Source organism: Capricornis sumatraensis, chromosome 4, assembly GCF_032405125.1.
Source record: "Capricornis sumatraensis isolate serow.1 chromosome 4, serow.2, whole genome shotgun sequence".
In the NCBI taxonomy this organism is placed as follows: Eukaryota; Metazoa; Chordata; class Mammalia; order Artiodactyla; family Bovidae; genus Capricornis; species Capricornis sumatraensis.
Genome location: NC_091072.1, coordinates 100041071 through 100058952, shown reverse-complemented (window position 1 = coordinate 100058952; position 17882 = coordinate 100041071). Strand labels below are relative to the sequence as shown.

Sequence of the window (17882 nt, the reverse complement as noted above, 5' to 3'; positions counted from 1 at the left end):
AAGCTACTTTTCAACACCACCCTTCCTTAATCTCTTACCAGGAGCCAGACTTGGCTGTTCCCACCACAGATAGAAATGTGTCTGGGTTTGTGATGCAAACCTTTCTCCCAGGTGTCTAGACCTCCCATTGTTATGGAGGCAGTGGGGGGGGGGGGTGGGCGCGGGGGGTCACTTCTGGGACCTGAGAAACCAAAGTAGGTAATCTGGGTCAAGGTCTTACCTCCAGGTCTTTGTAGGAAGTGAGAGAAATAAGTCAGTCAAAAGTCAAGGATGGAACATTCAAAGCAATTTTTAAATTTAAAAACAGTATTTAAAAAACTTCAATATGTAAAAGGAGGACTTTGGTCCAAAGACATCTCTGCCTGGGGTCTAAGTGGTGGGGGGCAAGCAAACTTAATAGTGACTAGAGAGCCAAGGAGAGTTTTTAAAAAATCACAACCCAGATGAGGATAGACTCACCTTCCTAGGGGCAAGATGAGGAAGAAGCAGGGTAGACAGAGCCTGGTAAGCTGTTTGTCCCTTCTGCCACATCATCCAGATACAATCTGAGGGTCTACCTGGTGTCACTCAGTCAGGGACAGGCCCTGGCAAGGTGTATGAAGACAGAATAAGGCTTCATCCTTCCTCTCAAAGAGCTCACAGGCAACAAGAGAGGATCAACCAGGGGCAGACCAGATACACACTTAGCTCAGGCTAAGTAAGTGCTTAGCCAGCAGCATCAGTAAACACTGTGAAGCCCCCAAAGGCCAGTGGTTGAATTCTTCCTCAGCCACCCAGCATGATTAGTTAAAATTGAAGTTGGCCCTTGAAGGACGCATATGATATGACTAAAAGGGCTAAGCAGGTTAATGGGTCATGGTTTTCTCAAGGCTTGCTGGGTCCGGCCAGGTACATACTTCCTACCTCGATCAGGGCTGCTTCAAGCACTTTGCTATGGTCTCTCTAACCAGACAGACTGCAGAGAAATATACATCTCTTGGTCTCATGCCTCATAAACCCCTGTGATGAGAGAAGCGGAGATGGTGACAGCCTGTTTCCACCATACTATCTGTCCACAAACTGTAGGTTGATGCTTCTCTCAGGCACCAGGACAGTCCGGGTCATCGGTCTGACGGGGGCAGAACCTGGCTCAGGTTGCACCTCAAAGTGGATCAAGATCTGGAAAGGGAGGAAGAAGGCTATCACTATGGAGGGGTCTACAGTGGTGGGCTTGATTGGTAATGGGCATTATTAGTGTTAGGATGGTCAGTGTTGGAATGGCACCTGTGGCTACTAGGGGATGTCTTAGTCAATGAGGGTAAGAGATTATGGTAGGGAAAAAGATAGTCTGAAAATCCTCACTCACCCTCTGGGCCTATGATGGGACTGACATATTTCAGGGGATTAGGTCCCCAGGTCTTATATATTTCCATATGCCTATCTAGAGGGCTTCCCAGGTGGCTCAGTGGTAAAGAATCCACTTGCCAAGTAGGAGATGTGGGTTTGATCCCCGGGTCAGGAAGATCCCCTGGAGAAGGAAATGGCAACCCACTCCAGGATTCTTGCCTGAGGAATCCCATGGACAGAGGAACTTGGTGGGGTACAGTCTATGGGGTTGCAAAAAGTCAGAGACGACTGAGTGACTGAACAAGAACAAAAAATGACTATCAGAAGGAGAGATCATGGCTTTAGAGCCCTCTGCTCTGGGGAAGGCAGAAGATCTAGATCACTCACCTGGGCCAAGGCCATGTGCAACTCAAGCTCCGCCAGGCGTCTTCCCATGCAGCTGCGCTTGCCAAAGCCAAAGGGGAGAGATGCGAATGGGTGGGGAGCTGGACCTTCCCCTAGCCAGCGAGCTGGACGAAAAGAGTTTGGTTCTGGGAACTGGGCAGGGTCCCTTGAAGTAGCATAGTGACACAGAGTGACCAGTGTCTGGTGAGGAAGGAAAATAAACTTGTCAATTTGGGCCCAGGAATGCCAGGAGGGAGGGAGAGAACAGGACCTATGGACTGGGAGGAAGGCAGGTTCTGGTTGACTGTGATTTGGAAGTTTTCTGGAGCAGCTTTTCTCTACTGCCCCATTATATCCCAGAGAGGCACCCAGGCCAAGGAAAGGGTTTGAAGGGCTTATGGAGAGTATCTGAGAACAGGAACAGTCGCAAGGTAGGGATGGCTTAGCAGGAGGGGCCCGTAGGCTCTACTCACATTTTTGGGGATGATATATTCACCCACACAAATGTCTCTGTCTGGGACACGGGAATTTCCAGGTACCACGGGGTACAATCTGGATGGCAGAGCACAAAAGGGAGACAACAAGGTGAAGCAAAGGCTTCACCCTCCTCTCCTGCCATCCAAATTCCAAATCCATTCTTGGCCAGGGGTAGAGTACCATTTTCCTGTACCCCTTCTCCCAGCTCCCACCCCTGTATGCTTCCCCAGCCCTCCCCCAGCATTTTCTCTAGCTCTCCTCTCCTGCCCTCTCACCTTAGCACTTCCTTGACCACGGCCTTCAGCAGGGGCAGCTGGGATAGGGCAGTGGCCGAGGGTTGGGTACTGGAGCCAGGGCCCAAGGCAGCTGTGATCTCAGCATGGAGTGCTGTCTGGATTTCAGGGTGCCGGGAGAGTTCATATAGAGCCCAGGAGAGCGTGTTGGACACCTGTGGCGACAGGGGGAAGCATTAGAGGTGTTGAGAGTGGGGACCCAGCATAGGGGGCAGGATATGAGGCAGTCTGGACCCCAGGAGGTGCTAAGCCAAGCTGGCATAGAGGACCATAGTGGGTTTCCAGCCGCAGGGAAATGGCCCCGAGATGGAGGAGGTTAAGCTGTGGAAGTGGGGCTCCCAACACAGAGGGAGAACCTCACCGTGTCCACCCCAGCGAGAAGCAGCTCCGTCACATTCCCCAGGATGGACGCGGCAGGCAGCTCTTTCCGGAGCAAGAAGTAGGTCAGGTGTGCCGCAGGTCCCGTGTCCTCCTCAGACTTCCCCAAATGGTTCCTCATGGCTACCTCAGCCTCTCGCTGCTCTACGTGCTGCTGGGCTGTGCGGATGGGGACAGGGTGTTCCTCACCACCTGGGAACAGCTTTATGTTCTCCCATCCCCACTTCGTTTCTGTGCCTTGCTGTGCGTGTGCCTGCTAAGTCGCTTCAGTTATGTCCCTGACTCTTTGCGACCCCGTGGACTATATCCCACCAGCTCCTCTGTCCATAGGGATTCTGCAGGCAAGGATCCTGGAGTGGGCTGCCATGCCCTCTTCCAGGGGATCTTCCCGACCCAGGAATCGAACCCTCTTCTCCTATGTCTCCTGCACTGGCAGGCGGATTCTTTACCACTAGCGCCACCTGGAAAGCCCAGCCCACCTGGGAAGCCCAACCCGTCTGTGCATTACCGAATGCAAACATCTGGTCCCAGTCTCGGCAGAGGCGGTCCCAGGGTCCGGGCACGACGCGGTGCAGCCAGTTGGGCATCGCCATGGTCAACAGCGTGGACACGAACACCGAGCCGACCGCGCGGATGAAGGTCTCTGTGTCTGGGGGTACCTCTGCCTCCAGGCAGCCGAGGCGGGAGCCCAGCAGCACCGCAGCAATGCCTGGCCGGGAGGGGGCGCTGTCAGGGCACCTCGAGACCCTGCCCAGGTGCCTCTTACGAGTGTTCCAGTCCTGGGACTCACCTTCCAGTCCAAACTTGTAAAACTCTCCCGCCACGTCTCGAACCAGGGCGGGCGGCCCAGCGCCCAGTCCCCGCTGGCGCCGCAGTCGCCGCACAAGGTCACGGACCACGCCGTGTAGGGTCCCGGCATAGCGGGCGGCCGCTTGAGGCCGGAGGAGCAGCGGGGCCAGGAGGCTGCGAAGCCTCTGCCATTCTTCCCCTTCCCTGTGCGGGGGTGCGGAGAGGGCGCGCATCAGGGCAGACGGTAGTGTGGAGAGGCGACCCGACGGGGCTGGTGGCGCTGGAGATGGAGCGTGTCGGGCTGGGGTGGCCAGGAGAGGGATAGCGTCTTCTCCCTCGGGGGTACAGAAACCGGACCATGCCGGGACCCGCTTTCCATCCCCACTCCTCGTTACTCATTTCCTGTCCCGGAGGGGCCTGGGTTCTGGGTAAGCTGAGTCACAGAATCTTCCTTTGCATCTAGATCCTGGTGCCTCAGCCCCTTCCGGAGTCCCCAAGATTCCGGCTTCAAAAGATAAAGAGGTGAACAAGCACCAGAGCCGGGCTCCACCTGAGCTTGAGCGAAACGGACTAGGGTGGGAACCTCGACTTGCCAGAAGGCTGGGGAGAACGACTTCCACCTCCCCAGACTGTCTCCAGACCGGGCCGCAAGGGAGGAAGGCAGCTGGACGTCGGGGGCTTTGGGGCCAGAGGACTCACGCGGTAAGCAGTCCGCAAGCCCGCTGGCGGCGGCGACGGTGCTCCGTCCAGGGTGAGAAGCTGCAGCGTTCGGGCCGGGGTCCCTCCTGTCGTAGCAGCTGCTCGACCAGCGTAGGGGCCGCCAGGTACACGGTGCGCACCGTCCCAAAGCTGGCCAACCACACCGGCCCGAAGCGCGCGGCGCCCTGCACCTGGGAGAACGCGAGCGGCGGACTTGGAGATCCAGGCCGGGAGCTCCCGGCTTGGCCTGCGCCAACTCCAAAGGCGCTGTTTCGGGTTTGAAAGGGGGAGCTTCTGCTCCCAAGTGGTGTATGGCTCTGATGCTGCAAATCCCTCTCCTTTCCCTCACTCCCCATCCTTAGGAAGTCTGGGGGTGATGGGCAAAACGGAGGAGCTGGACGCAAAGCTGACTTTCAGAATCTCTCTTTGGCCACCTGGGCGGAGAAATCCCTAAAGGCTCCTCCGGTGGACTGTTCATCTTAGGACGAGCCCCCACTGAAGGCATAGGAGCGTACTAGCTTTAAGAGAGTCCCGCCTCCCGAGCACTTGTTCTGGATCTGCGAGCCTCGAGACGCCTGCATCGCGAAAAGGGGCGTTTTGAACGCACTCCTCCGCGGGGTATCCAGAGGACTCCGCGTCCCGGGGGCCACCGCCCCCACTCCCAACTTCGTCTTTTCCGTGACGCATGGGCATCCCTTCCCACCGGCCCTCCTTGCTACGTTCTGCACTAGGGTTTGTGAAAGTCAGCCTCCCCAGCTTTCAGTCGTGGGAACGGCGCCCCGTTCTACCTGCAGCTCGTGTAGCCGTGACAGCCCCCCTTTGCAGAAAAGCTCCGCAAGGAAGCCGGGCGTGGAGGGGCCTGGGATGTCCGCCAAAACACGGGGTGCTGAGTCGGAGCCTCTGGAGCCCAGTGAGGCGCCCAGCTCAGGACAGCGGACGCGATGGAACACTCTGGATGCGAATTTGAGGGTCTGGGTCATGGTCTGGCTCCGGAACCCACCAAAGCTGGCTCCTCCACAGCATCTTGCCCGGCCCCTATTTAACTCTTGGGCGCGGTAGTGGCGACGCCCCCTCTCCAAGCTCCTCAGCCAATCCCCTCTCCTGAGTGGCCAATGCTGAGGATTAGCACCCAGGAACAGTAGGCGGGGCCGGAGCGGCCAAGGCTGCTCCCTTGGGTCTCATGTTACCCATGACCCTCTTGGGAGGGGAGGCTTGCCTCAGTTTCTCCTGGGCTGGTGCCCTAGTCCATCAGCCTAAAGATCTCTTCCTCAGAAAGTCCATTTGGTGAGGTTTAGTTGACCAAGATACAGACTCGGTCCCTGGTATTCCCACCACTTCCCCAGGGAGCTCGGCCCGTCCCCCGCCCCCCACCCCCTCAGGAATTCCCCGACCTCCAGCTCTTGCAGGAGTAAGAGCGGGAAGAGGCACAGCTGGGGCTCTCCTCAGATTCTTGCCTCGTTGGGCTGCACCTTTTCTGTACCTGAGCAGAATTTTTCTGCACTACCACATGGCTCCCCCTGCCCCTCTCCCTGCCCCCCTACCCCGCAACTGGACAGAGGGCAGGTGGGTTCATGGGTTAAAATGGTTTCAGGAGCCTTCATTTTTATTCCTTGAGGAGAGGGGGTTGGTCTTTTGGGTCAACAAGCCCTGTCCTACCAGCCATGGGAATATGAGACTTGAGGAGCAGAAACGAAGGAACTTATTGCAAACTAGAAGAGTTGAGAGATTTTTCTGGGCTCCTGGACAGAGCCCAGAGCCCAGAGTTCTGACTCTCCAGCTGACTCAGTCTCCTGTGTGTGTGGGGGGTTTCTAGTCAGCAGCCCCTTTCCACTCTTAGCCTCAGAATCCTCCCCAGCTCAGCTCTCTGCTCCTTACTCCCGTCTCCCACAAGCAGGTTCGGTGCTAGTCAGTCAGCTCTGAAATCAAAGCAAAGGTCAACATGAGAAGGGAGGGGGTCTCCACCACCACACTCTCCCAGGATCTCCAGAGACAGCAAGAACAAAGGGAACACGGGTTCCCCAGGTCAAGTCTTGGGCAGGGAGAGGATGGGAGTGATACACACTCTAGCCTTTCCTCAAAAACGTAGCATGTTATGTGCACACACATATATGTTACCCTCAGAACCGTAAAGCAAACGTGAGTGGCAGGTGATTTTAGTCTAGCAGGCAGTGTAGATGGACAGTGGAGAAGGGCATTCCTCACTCCAGCTGAGGAGAGCTCCTAGGAAAAGGAAGTGCTAAGGAAGAGCAAGTTCCCACTCCTTTCCAAGGATCCCTTCTGGTCCAAGGTCTTTTGACCTTCCCAGTCAGCTGCTTTGGGTTTTTGCTGCCAGTGGAAGGGCAAGAAGGTAAGAGGCGTCTGGGGCAGTCCTGAACTCCAGGGTCCTGCCCTGGGCAGCTCTTCAACTTGGAGACTGCTGCCTGCTCTCTCTGTAACAGGCTCGGCTGGGAAGGTCCAAAGGCCTGATCTCCGTTTCAGTCCCCCAAATACGGGGTTCCACTAAGGCAAAGGCAAAGTCAGTGACCAGGAGGGGTAGGAGTGGGAGTCACTGCCTGGAGGGTGGGATCCTGTATTCTTCGGAAGATGGCTGGGAAGTTCTTTCCTCCACTGCGTAGAACTTTCTTTCCCTCCTCGGTTGAGGTGCCCAGATGTCCCACAATGGGGTCTTCACTCTGGGAGAAGGAAGGGTCCAGTAAGTCCTTGCCCATCTTTCAGATTGCCCTGGTCCCTAGACATTCATCCCATCCTCTGAGCATTAAGCTGGATTCAAAGACAGAACCACTCTGGCAAGGATCTTTCCATAACTCTCCACAGTTTCTCTTAGGCTCCCTACTTACCAGCTCCTCCAGAGGCACACGCTCAAACAATGGGTGCCCTTCAAAGTGGGTGCACATCCACTCATGCAGCTCCAGCACGTCAGTTATGGTGTACACCAGCCCCTGCACAGGCAAAGTCAGTCTGGAGGGGCCGCTGCAAGCAGTCGAGCAGCAGGGTGATGGGGATGGTGGTGAGTCCCCAATGAACCCCCACTGAATTCTCGGTTGGAACCCCTCACCCCGTCCTCCCTCCTGCTCTCGACTCACCCCAACTCTCAGCACGTAGGCATATTCTGCCAGCAGTGTGGGACTGATGATTCGCCACTTGTGCTTCGTCCGCTTGAAATGTGGGTCAGGGAAGAGGAAGAACATCTTTGTCAGCTGTGAGACAGACGAGCACCGACAGGATGGTGAGAGCCTGGCCTCCACACCCCACCTGCTTACCAGCCTAAACCCCTGGGGCCCGGCCCCACCTGGCCCTTGTGGAAGAAGTTAGGAAGGTGCTTCATGGCATTGCTGCGGAGACAGGCGATGTTCTGGAAACCACCTCCAGGAGCGGCTCGCAGGGCCCGGATCCGGTCTTGTACATAGTCTGAGACTTTCACCCGGATCTCCAGACCCAGAATCAGCGTGTCTGGGAACAGCGGTGACAGTTCCACTGGACACAGAAACAGAATCAACCTCATCCTTACAGGATGTACAGAGGGGTCAACACGGGAAAGGAAGCCTCAATCAGCAATTACCCAAATCAGGAACGGAAAGTGTGGCCAGAGAGCTACCTCTATGGATAGCTCTGTGCTGGAGAGGCTGAGGGACACCCCAAAATTGTCACCAGAACCGGAAGTGGGAAGGCCTGGCAATACATGTGTCTTTGCACATGCTTTAAAGTCTTCACAGTGTTTCCACACATTGTCTCACTTAATTCTCATGACATTATGTGGTAAACTGCAAAGATGATAAATCTGAGTGTGGGAAATGGCTGAAGCCACAGAGCTAAGAAGAGGCAGAACTGGAACTTGGAACCGTGGTTTCCCGCCACCAAGTACTATGCTCTTCCTCTCTCTCATGCTGCTATTTCCATGGAAGAGCTCTACATAGAGAAGGAGGTCTAGCATGCATGGCTGGGACAACACGGACGATATGAGAGAAATCTGAAAATAGTATCTTGGAGAAGGAATGAGTTCTGGTGAGGAAGGGGGAAGGGAGAGGGGGGTGGAATCCCCGAGAAAGACAGTTCAGGATCATTGGCCACAGCGACTAATCTCTGACGCTTGTGCTGACCAGCTCACTGACCCGGCACCTGGCAGGTGAAACGGCTCATGTAGGGACCAGAGCCAGAAGCGGGGCCAGACCAAGACAACTCAGGTTCTAAGAGGCTTTGAGGCAGCCCCCTCCCTTCTCCTGGGCGAAGGCCACAGACCCAGAGTAGAGGGAAGGTGGAGGTTCTTCACAACGATGTCACAGCAAGCAGTGTCTGGTCCGAAGGGGAAAGGCCAACTATGGCCCCCAGCAAACCTGCTGAGGTGGCAGAAGCTAGGCACTGCCTCTCCTTGCCCCAGAGAGAGGGCCAGAGTGTTACCTAACAGGCCGCCATAGCCACAGCCTACGTCTGCAAACTCCACTTGAGCCTGAGCTTTCTTTTCTTTCTTATCCTTTGGGTCATCGTGGCTCTGATTTTGAGGCAGTGGAGCGAAGAACTCTGGGTATAGCTCAGACCAGTCCATGTCCTCTGGTTTCACAGGGCTATTGGAGAGAAGACGTGAGAAATGTGGTTACGCCATTGTGGAAGTGGTACTATGTGTGTGGGTGGATGGGTGAGGGTGGGAGATGCATGAGAGGAGGGTTTCTCAAAAATTCGGTAAGAGTGGGTCCTTTGGCCTCTAGGGAGCACAATGGAAACCACCCTTAACCCCCAGTATGAATCATCCGCCTATCATGGGGCCCATGACTGTGATCCGCCTATCTCCCTTTCCAGGGCTGATGTGACTGACTGTGCATCTCTCCTTTCTGGGGTTCAAGTTCCCCTTGTCCCAGAGACCGGCTGCCTAAGGCACTGGGACTTGTCTTTGCTGAAGTTCTCTTCCGGAAGAGGATGGAGTAAGGTGTGGGTGGGGTGGTGTGGAAGTTCCTCTTTTTTTTTAAACTGATTTTATTGGAGTATACTTGATTCGCGAAGAGTTGACTCATTGGAAAAGACTCTGATGCTGGGAGGGATTGGGGGAGGAGGAGAAGGGGACGACAGAGGATGAGATGGCTGGATGGCATCACTGACTCGATGGACGTGAGTCTGAGTGAACTCCGGGAGTTGGTGATGGACAGGGAGGCCTGGCGTGCTGCGATTCATGGGGTCGCAAAGAGTCGGACACGACTGAGCGACTGAACTGAACTGAACTGAATACTTGATTTACAATATTGTGTTAGTTTATGCTATAGTGCAAAGTGACTTAGTTACACATATACATATAACCACTCTTTTTAAGAATCTTTTCCCATATAGGTCATTACAGACGATTGAGTGGAGTTCCCTGTGCTATACAGGAGGTCCTTATTAGTTATCTACTTTGGTAGTGTGTACATGTGAATCCCAGACTCCCAATTTATCCCTCCTCCAAGTTTGCCTTTTGTTAAATTTCACAGATGAAACTGAAAGATGGAAACGACATCCTTCCTCCATCACTCTAGTCTCAGTAACAATTTCTTTCTCTTCCCAGCCTAGCAATCCTACCCAGACGTCGGCCAGAACACCACGCCCCCTCCAACCCGCAAACTCCGCCCTCTACCGAATCTTATCCCCCCAACCCCCGCGCCACCACACACGAAAATGACGTCACCCAGCGATCCTCCCAAGAGTACCCTAAACCCTCCCAACCGTTCCAGCACGATCGCTTTTCCGGGCTAATCCGAGAATTCTGCCCTCCTCTGGCTCCCCTGCTCGCCCCGCCTCGCTCACTCACTAGCGCAGCGTATGATCCGCCATGGGGTTGGAGTGAGCCCGCTGCCGATAGTAGCGCTTTTGAGGCTGTGGGGCCTCGGCTCCGGCCGCGTCCCCAGTCTCGGTTCCCGCCATGATCTCCAGAGCGAGTTTCTCTACGGAACTCACGTGGAGAACTAGGCTCTGGACGCAAGAGAATGACGCAGCCAGGCACGTATGCTCAGAGCCCTCCCCTTAAAGCCTCAGGAGTGAATTCGGCTGGGCTGGGCAGGGAGGACCGCAGCGGGGCCGCAAGGGAGGGTGCCTCCGCGCCGCAGGTCTTTAACTGGGCTGGCAAGGCCAGACTCGCACCCAGCCTCTATCGTTAGCCTTCCTCTGTTTGGTCTGGGTTACTATCCCTGTTGCAGGCCCCTGTGCACCCCGCAGGTGAGAGGGGTCCAGGGACCCCGCTTTCCTACGTTGAATTAATCCTCGTTCCTCTCCCCTTCTTCCGGTTTCCGAACAGTGCACTGGGTCTGACCCTCGTAGCCCGGTGTAAATCCCGTCGGGTGTGCGCTGGGGACCGGAGCCAGGGAGGCAGCTCCTCATCCACCTTCAGGAAGTCAGACTGGAGGAAGGAGGGCAAACTCGAGGAGGCGGGGCTCGGTGCCACGGGGCAGCCGCGGGGCTCGCTGCCTCCCAACCCCCACCCCGCTTCAGCTCAGGGATCCGAGCGCTGGCTGGCGTCAGGGCACTCTCTCGGCCAGATGGCAGATTCCCGCCCAGATCCTGAGTCAGAGCCCGATTCGGTGTTCCCACGTGAGGTCGGGCTCTTCGCCGACTGCTACTCGGAGAAGAGCAGGTTCTGCTTCTGTGGGCACGTGCTGAATATCACGGAGAACTTCGGGTCCCGCCTCGGGGTGGCAGCGCGCGTGTGGGATGCGGTGAGGAGTGGGCGGCCCTGGGCTAGGGTCCGCGGGGAGGTCAGACCCCGGACTCCCGCTCTCCCATATGGAGCCATCCCCGCTGCAATCTTATATTTTCTGTTTTTTCTCCTGTAGGCTCTAAGCCTTTGCAACTATTTCGAGAGTCAAAATGTGGATTTCCGAGGCAAGAAAGTGATCGAATTGGGCGCGGGGACTGGTATCGTGGGAATCTTGGCAGCGCTGCAGGGTGCGTGAGCTTTGCGGTGGGAGGGAGTGAGGGGAACGGGGATGTAGAGAACTTGTCACTTCCTGGATTCTTGAGAGAGGGAGGGGAGTGGTTTGGGACCAACACAGTGTTTTCTTTATAACAAACTTAAATTTTTTTTTTTTTTTTTGCCCCTGCCTGCTCCTGTGTGCCAGACAGTGCTGATTCGCTGTTCTAGCACCTATGGTGATTGATTGGGGGTTGGGGGTGGGCAGGAAATAAAATTTGGGCAGGCCTTAGGAGGAGTTTTTCCTACCTTTTTGCGATTTCCTGGACAATGCTGTCAGAAAAAATCTTTGCTTTGGATATGGTCTTTTGTTAAAATGCCTATATGGAATTACTCTCTAGAGGGAGCAATCTGCAGGTGTTAAACCTCATGAGTACTTTATAACTTCACTGTGAATATATTTTTGATTCTTTAGGTTTTGATTGCTTGGGAGGAACAAGCGTATGAGTTTTTGAGGGTTAGGCTGTGTTTTGTGGGAAGTGGTGTAGAAATTAGGCACTGCCGACTTGGGAAATAAAAAGGTAAAAATTCTGCTTTATTTTTGTCAAGAATCAAAAACTACAAAGGAAAAAGTTCCTTGGTTTATAATCTGATGGGCAGGCAAAACCCACACTGAAAACATTCCTTTAAAAACACTTACGATGACATCTCCCTAGGAATGCAAATTTACATGTCCTCGTTCGTAGGGACAGAACACAAAACACATTCAGGAAAGTCTTTCCCAGTAGCAGGCTTTCATTCTTTTATTCTGTTCTTTCAACCAACATGTATTTGGAGTCCTATATGTGCCAAGAATCATGCTAGGTATTGGGATACAGCGATGAGTAAGACAGATTTCCTCTCCCCAGGGAGTTTATGGCCTGGGGTTGAAGATGGGGGAAAATGTTACAGGATGTTATGGAGAGCTATGTGTAGAGCCAGTGGACACGCTCTGGCCATGTCTCCCTTGACTCTGGGAATCCATCAAGAAGACGGTCTATCAGATGAGGAGTATGAACACAGCAGGCTCAGAAAGAACCGAAGGAATGTCACCAGCAGCTTTCCATGAAGGATGAGTGGATAAGTGGGCAGCTATGCTAAAATGGCAGAAAAGATGTGTAATATCAAGGGAAACACCTTTCACTTGCTTCCAGACTGACTTCTTTTGTCTTCTGTTCTGCTGCCCACTCAGAAATCTGGGTGTCATTCTCATCCATTGCCCTCTCCCCTCACATCCTGGCAGTCATCGAGTCCTGTGAGTCACATGTCCTTAATACGTCCCCAGTTGTCTGTTCTCTTCCCCGTAGCTCTAATTAGCTCTGCCAACTTTCCCGTGGATTTTCACGAGTGTCTTCAAGCTTCTCTAGGGAGAAGTTTGGCATGCCCAGAGTAGATCTTGTGACCTTCTGCCACCAAACCTGTTTCCCCATCATAATGAATCAAACTCCATCCAACCAATGGGGAATCTAGACCCACCTCTGACATGTCTCTTTTTCTCATCCTCATCTCCATTATCTGAGTCTGGCTGATTTAACTCCTAAAACTCTCTTGAAGTTCCTGTCTTTCCATCCGCACTGATGGCTCCCCAGTCCTTGGCACCGTCACGCTCTTGGATGGCTACAGTTAATCAAACTGGTCTTCCTGCTTCTGCTCCTTGCCCCCACCTAGACCTCTGCTCGCTCCACCCAGCTGGCAGAGTGATCTTCCCAGCACACCTTCCCCATCTTTCAGTGGCTTCTTGCTGCTTTCAGGATAGAACGAGTCCCTTTGGCACGCCCTCCCTCTCGAGCCTCTTTCTGTGCCCCTCCCTCCCCTCCTGGACTCCTCGTGCTACCTAGTGCTCTCCTGTCAGTTCCTCGAGCCTATCTCTGCGTCCCCTTCCTTGGAGCCTTCACATAGGCCGTGCTTGTACTCTATGTGTATACCCCTCGTGCCACTTGGTTAATGCATATGCCTTCTTCAGTGCTCAGCTCAAACGTCACTTCCAAGGGAAGGCCTCCAGGGCACTCCCACCCCCAAGCTATCTTAGCTACTTCTAGTATTATAGACACAATTGTGCTGGCTGGTTTCATTTTAAATTTGTTGTCATTATCCTCAGATGTGTCCTTAGATGATGTCCTGCTAGCCTCTTACCTCTCCCCCATCCAGTTATTCTTCTGCTCTCCCAAATGTCTTATTCCTTACCATTTCACCCTTCATGCCTCCAAATGTCTCTCTCCCCAGCCTATGACTTTGTTCCCTAGCTCTTCTGATTGCTTTTTTTTTCCTTATAGAAAATGTCCACAAGTTCCTCTCACAGCATCTACTCACCCAGCTGTGTCTGTCTGCACTGCCTTCTCTCCTGGTACCATGGTAGACGTGCTGTGCTCCTAGTTAAGGTCAAGCCCCTCATGCCTCATGAGACCCTAAACCTTCTCATCTATTTAAAGACATTGTTCAAGCAGACACCCGGCTCCCCTGCCTCTCCTGCATTGTTTTCCCTTCTCTCTGGATCATTCCATATGTGTGTTTGCGTGTATTATGCATATAAATATGCTATAATTTCTCCTATCTCAGATCCTACACATCCTTCCAGTTACCATTCCATTTCTCTGCTCAGCTTTGTGATGAAACTCAGAAGAGTTAATACTCACTGTCATTCCTCTCTTCCTATTGTTTCTTCAGTTCTGTTCCAGAACACGCCCTTACAACCCCCTCCCCCCCGCCCCGGACAACTTGCCTTCTCCATTCCAGTTGCTCCAGTCAAGATTGTGAGCTTCACTTTTGACTGCATGTTGTTAAGTTCAGCACTGAGCGGATTTCCCTGATGGTCCAGTGGCTAAGACTCCAAGTTTCCAATGCTGGGGACCTCGGTTCCATCCCTGATCAGGGAACTAGATCCCACATGCCAAAACTAAGAGTTCGCATGTCGCAACTAAAGAACCTGAATGCTGCAACAAAGGTTGAAGATCCTGCAACTAAGACCTGGTGCAGCCAAATAAATAAATATTAAAGAAAAAAAAAAGTACAGCAGTCAATATGAGGCCAACTTCCTGGACTTGGCAGTTGTCATTCCCTCCTTGAAACACTCCTTCTTTGGATTTCAAGACACCATGCTTCTGGGTTCTACCCACCTTGCTGGCACTTCTTCCATTCTCCTTTGTTGGTTGCTGTTCCTCTTCACAACCAAAAGTCTGAGTGCACAGGGGCTCAGGAGCAGCCCTTTGACCCCTCCCCTATTCTGTGTGTATTCATGACTCTAAATGCCCTTTCCATACTGATGACTCTGACTCTCCTACTTATATCTCCAGACTTATTTGTATAACCTACGGCCTACTTGATGCCTTCCTGTGGTTGTCTGATGAACATGTCAAACTTAATGTGTCCAGAAACGCATTCATGATTTTCCTGTCCAGCCTGCTCCTCCTGCAGCCCTCCTCACCTAAATAAATGACAATATGATCTTCTGGTTGTCAGGCCAAATATCTTGGAACCATCCTCAGCCTCTCTCTCTGTTAGTGCATATCTAATTTGTCAGAACCCCCCTTATTGACTCTACTTTCAAAATGTATTCAGGATCTGACAAGCTGCTGCCCTGGTTCAAGCCATGATCACTTCTCCCCTGGGTAAGTGTAGCCGCCTCCTAACTGGTCTGTTCTGACTTTGCCCCTCCGTAGTATTTCCTCATCACAGTAGCCAGAGTGATCTCTTTAGAGCCATTCTTCAATTCTTAAAGCCATAAAGTTTATGACATTCTTCCATTACAAATTTTCCAGTAGCTTCCCATATCACTCAGACTAAAAACCAAACTTCTTGGTTGCTTTTTAAGGCGCTATCTAGAATCTGACCCCTACCAACTATTTCTCTCACTTATTTTGTTCCAGCTACAGGCATTCCTACTGGTCCTCAGACTTGTTAGGTGAACTCTTGCCTCAAGGTCTTTATTCTTGGTCCTTAGTTTACGGCTGGTTTTTGGGGGGGCGGGGGGAGGGGTTTCTAAGCTCTGTCAGTCTTTCCTTCCTAATGTGTCTTACCTTGACCTCTTTTCTTTCTGTTAGCCCATCATTTGGTACCTTTTAATCTGTGAGACCCATAGAGTTTTCCCCATCACTTCGTACAGGTCATTGCTCAAACATAATCTGCTCCCTAACTACCAGTTTGAAGCTTTCCCTAACTACCTTGTTTAAAACGACCTTCCCTGCCCTGTCCCTCAAGCAGTTCTTATCCTCCCTCCCTGCTTCAGCATGCCATCTGATTTACAATGTGTTTTGTTTCATTTTTTGTTGTTGTTGTCTCTAGCCACTAGACTGTTAGTCCTAGGAGTGGAGGGATTCTTGCCTGATTGGTTCACTGCTGTATTCTCAGCACCTGGTGTATAGGCACATAATGACTATTAATGGAAGAATGAATTCTGAATATTTCCTGTTTCTGTAATAATCACCATGATTATGACTACCGGCTATTACTTGCATTACCTCATTTGTCTCCGCCTCTATAACAAATCTCAAGGAAGGCCAAGGTCTTGTCTGGCTCACCCCTGTACCCTCAGAACTTGGTGAATGCTCAGTACATGTGCTTACTGCATGAAGGAAGGTTTCTGAAGTCCTAATCTAACCATCGTCACCCTCTGCTTCTGCCCTTAAGCCTGTTGCCCTCAGGAGCAAGCCTGGATCTCCTTAGCATGTCATAATGATTTTTCTCTGTACTCTCATGCCTTAACACGTTTCCCTTCCATCTTCTTTGAGGTCTAGCCTTCCTTGCATATGCCGTGCTCTCTCATCACCAGCCTTTGTACTCTCTGTTCTCTGCTTGAGAAGCTTCACCTGACTAACTCCTCCTTGCCCTTTAAGGCTTGCTGAGGTCATGTCTTCTGGGAAGCTTTCCAAATCCATGAAGGCTGGTTTGTGTCAGTAGGGGGTGGGTGCATAGCCCACCTCCAGCTTAGTCTTGCCCAGGCTTCTGCTGACATCTGATTGTTGTGTGTTGGGCAGAGAGGTTGAAGATTAGCTCAGCGAGAATGTTGATGTTGTAGAATGTAGAGTAATGAGATGGCAGTGGATGAAGCTGAGGTTAGGGCAGCTAAAATCCAAAGTGTGGACTTTGGGCAGTCAAAACATTATCCTCTAGGCCCTGAGGTCTCTGGACCTTCTGGGGAGGAGCTGAAACCCCTTGGTTGGTCCCTCTGACTTGCATTTCTCCTCCTTCCTCTCTCTCAGGGGGGGATGTTACCATCACTGACCTACCCCTGGTTCTAGAACAGATCCAGGGCAACGTCCAGGCCAATGTGCCCCCTGGAGGCCGGGCCCAGGTCCGCGCCTTGTCCTGGGGGGTTGACCAGCATGTCTTCCCTGGAGACTATGACCTGGTGCTGGGGGCTGATATCGTGTACCTGGAGCCCACCTTCCCACTGCTGCTGGGGACCCTCCGACATCTGTGCGGGCCCCATGGCACCATCTATCTGGCCTCCAAGATGAGAGAGGAGCACGGGACAGAGAGCTTCTTTCAGCATCTCCTGCCCCAGCATTTCCAACTGGAGCTGGCCCAGCGGGATGAGGATGAAAATGTCAACATCTATAGGGCCAGGCACAGGGGACCAAGACCTGCTTAACGTCACCCTTCTGCTTCTCTGAACCCCTCGTTCTCATGAAGGAACTGCCATATCTCCAGAGCCATAAACATAAGGACCAAAAAAAGATGGATCGCCCTTGCCTGTCTTTCCTCCTTCCCTCATTGTTTCCTGAGAGCCTCTTGGGAAGCTGCAGGGAGGTGCCACTTGTTAGGGATACTAGAGCTCTTGCTGTGTGGGCTAGAGTGCAAAGGAAATTCCCAGTTCCTGTTCTCAACAGAGGAAAATGAGAGGGCAGCTAGGATTTTAGGGGAAGGGGAGGTTAGGTGGGATGTAAACAGTGGGTGCAGAGAGACTGTCGTGATCCTGTCTGTCCTGCCATTGTCTTTTTTATACAGAATGGATTATTTTTTTCCAGATTCGATTGGAAGTTTTTTTAAAGGAAAATAAGCATTAAAGATCTCTCCTGCATCCAGAGAACATGGGCTTTTGCTGGGGGGCACTGGGAAGCAAGAAACTTCAGACCACCCACTTCTTGCTTTTAGAGATAGTCTGGTGGAACTGTGGCTCTAACTGGGTCAAGTCTTCCTAGCCCTGAAGTTGGGGTTAGGCCGCAGAGCTGTCCTTTGGACTGTAGCTCCTTCAGTCTTTTTGGAGTTGGAGTCCTGATCACTAAGTTCCAGGTTCTCTTTGATTTTTTTTTTTTTTTGTACCTTTCCAAGCCCTGTCAGTCCTTCCTTCCTAATGCGCTTTGCCCTCACCTCTTTCCTTCTCCCACTATGGGGCCTCTGGTCCTCTCTTGACTTACTCCTTGGGTCACACATCACCTCCTGTGGTCTCCTAGCCTCCATTCACTCCCATTCAAACTGTTTTGTAAACTCTTGTAATCTTCCACAATCAGATCCGATTAGCTTCTGCTGCTGCCAACAGAAGCAAGAATAAGCTCTTCTGCTTGGTACTCAGTGTATCCCATGTGATCCCCAAAAAGTGAAGTCGCTTTGGGATCCGATGGACTGTAGTCTACCAGGCTTCTCTGTCTTTGGGATTTTCCAGGCAAGAGTACTGGAGTGGGTTGCCATTTCCTTCT

The 17882-nt window shown here is 52.6% G+C and overlaps 3 protein-coding genes across 3 annotated transcripts; 1 reads left to right on the top strand and 2 right to left on the bottom strand.

Moving 5' to 3' along the window:
- Positions 1–867: 867 nt before the first annotated feature.
- Positions 868–5326, bottom strand: CYP27B1 (cytochrome P450 family 27 subfamily B member 1). The gene is made up of 9 exons (XM_068971955.1): positions 5135–5326; positions 4347–4537; positions 3649–3851; positions 3367–3567; positions 2842–3017; positions 2463–2635; positions 2184–2262; positions 1714–1911; positions 868–1158 (listed from the first exon to the last, which is right to left on the bottom strand). The coding sequence occupies exons 1-9, from the start codon at positions 5324–5326 to the stop codon at positions 1045–1047; spliced, it is 1527 nt and encodes a 508-aa protein (XP_068828056.1). The 3' UTR covers positions 868–1044.
- Positions 5327–6007: 681 nt separating this feature from the next.
- On the bottom strand, positions 6008–10240 carry METTL1 (methyltransferase 1, tRNA methylguanosine). The gene is made up of 6 exons (XM_068971065.1): positions 10117–10240; positions 8742–8905; positions 7636–7820; positions 7430–7543; positions 7184–7285; positions 6008–7018 (listed from the first exon to the last, which is right to left on the bottom strand). The coding sequence occupies exons 1-6, from the start codon at positions 10227–10229 to the stop codon at positions 6863–6865; spliced, it is 834 nt and encodes a 277-aa protein (XP_068827166.1). The 5' UTR covers positions 10230–10240; the 3' UTR covers positions 6008–6862.
- Positions 10241–10810: 570 nt separating this feature from the next.
- EEF1AKMT3 (EEF1A lysine methyltransferase 3) lies at positions 10811–16837 on the top strand. Its single transcript, XM_068972202.1, has 3 exons — positions 10811–11017; positions 11135–11246; positions 16446–16837. The coding sequence occupies exons 1-3, from the start codon at positions 10841–10843 to the stop codon at positions 16835–16837; spliced, it is 681 nt and encodes a 226-aa protein (XP_068828303.1). The 5' UTR covers positions 10811–10840.
- Positions 16838–17882: the final 1045 nt, after the last annotated feature.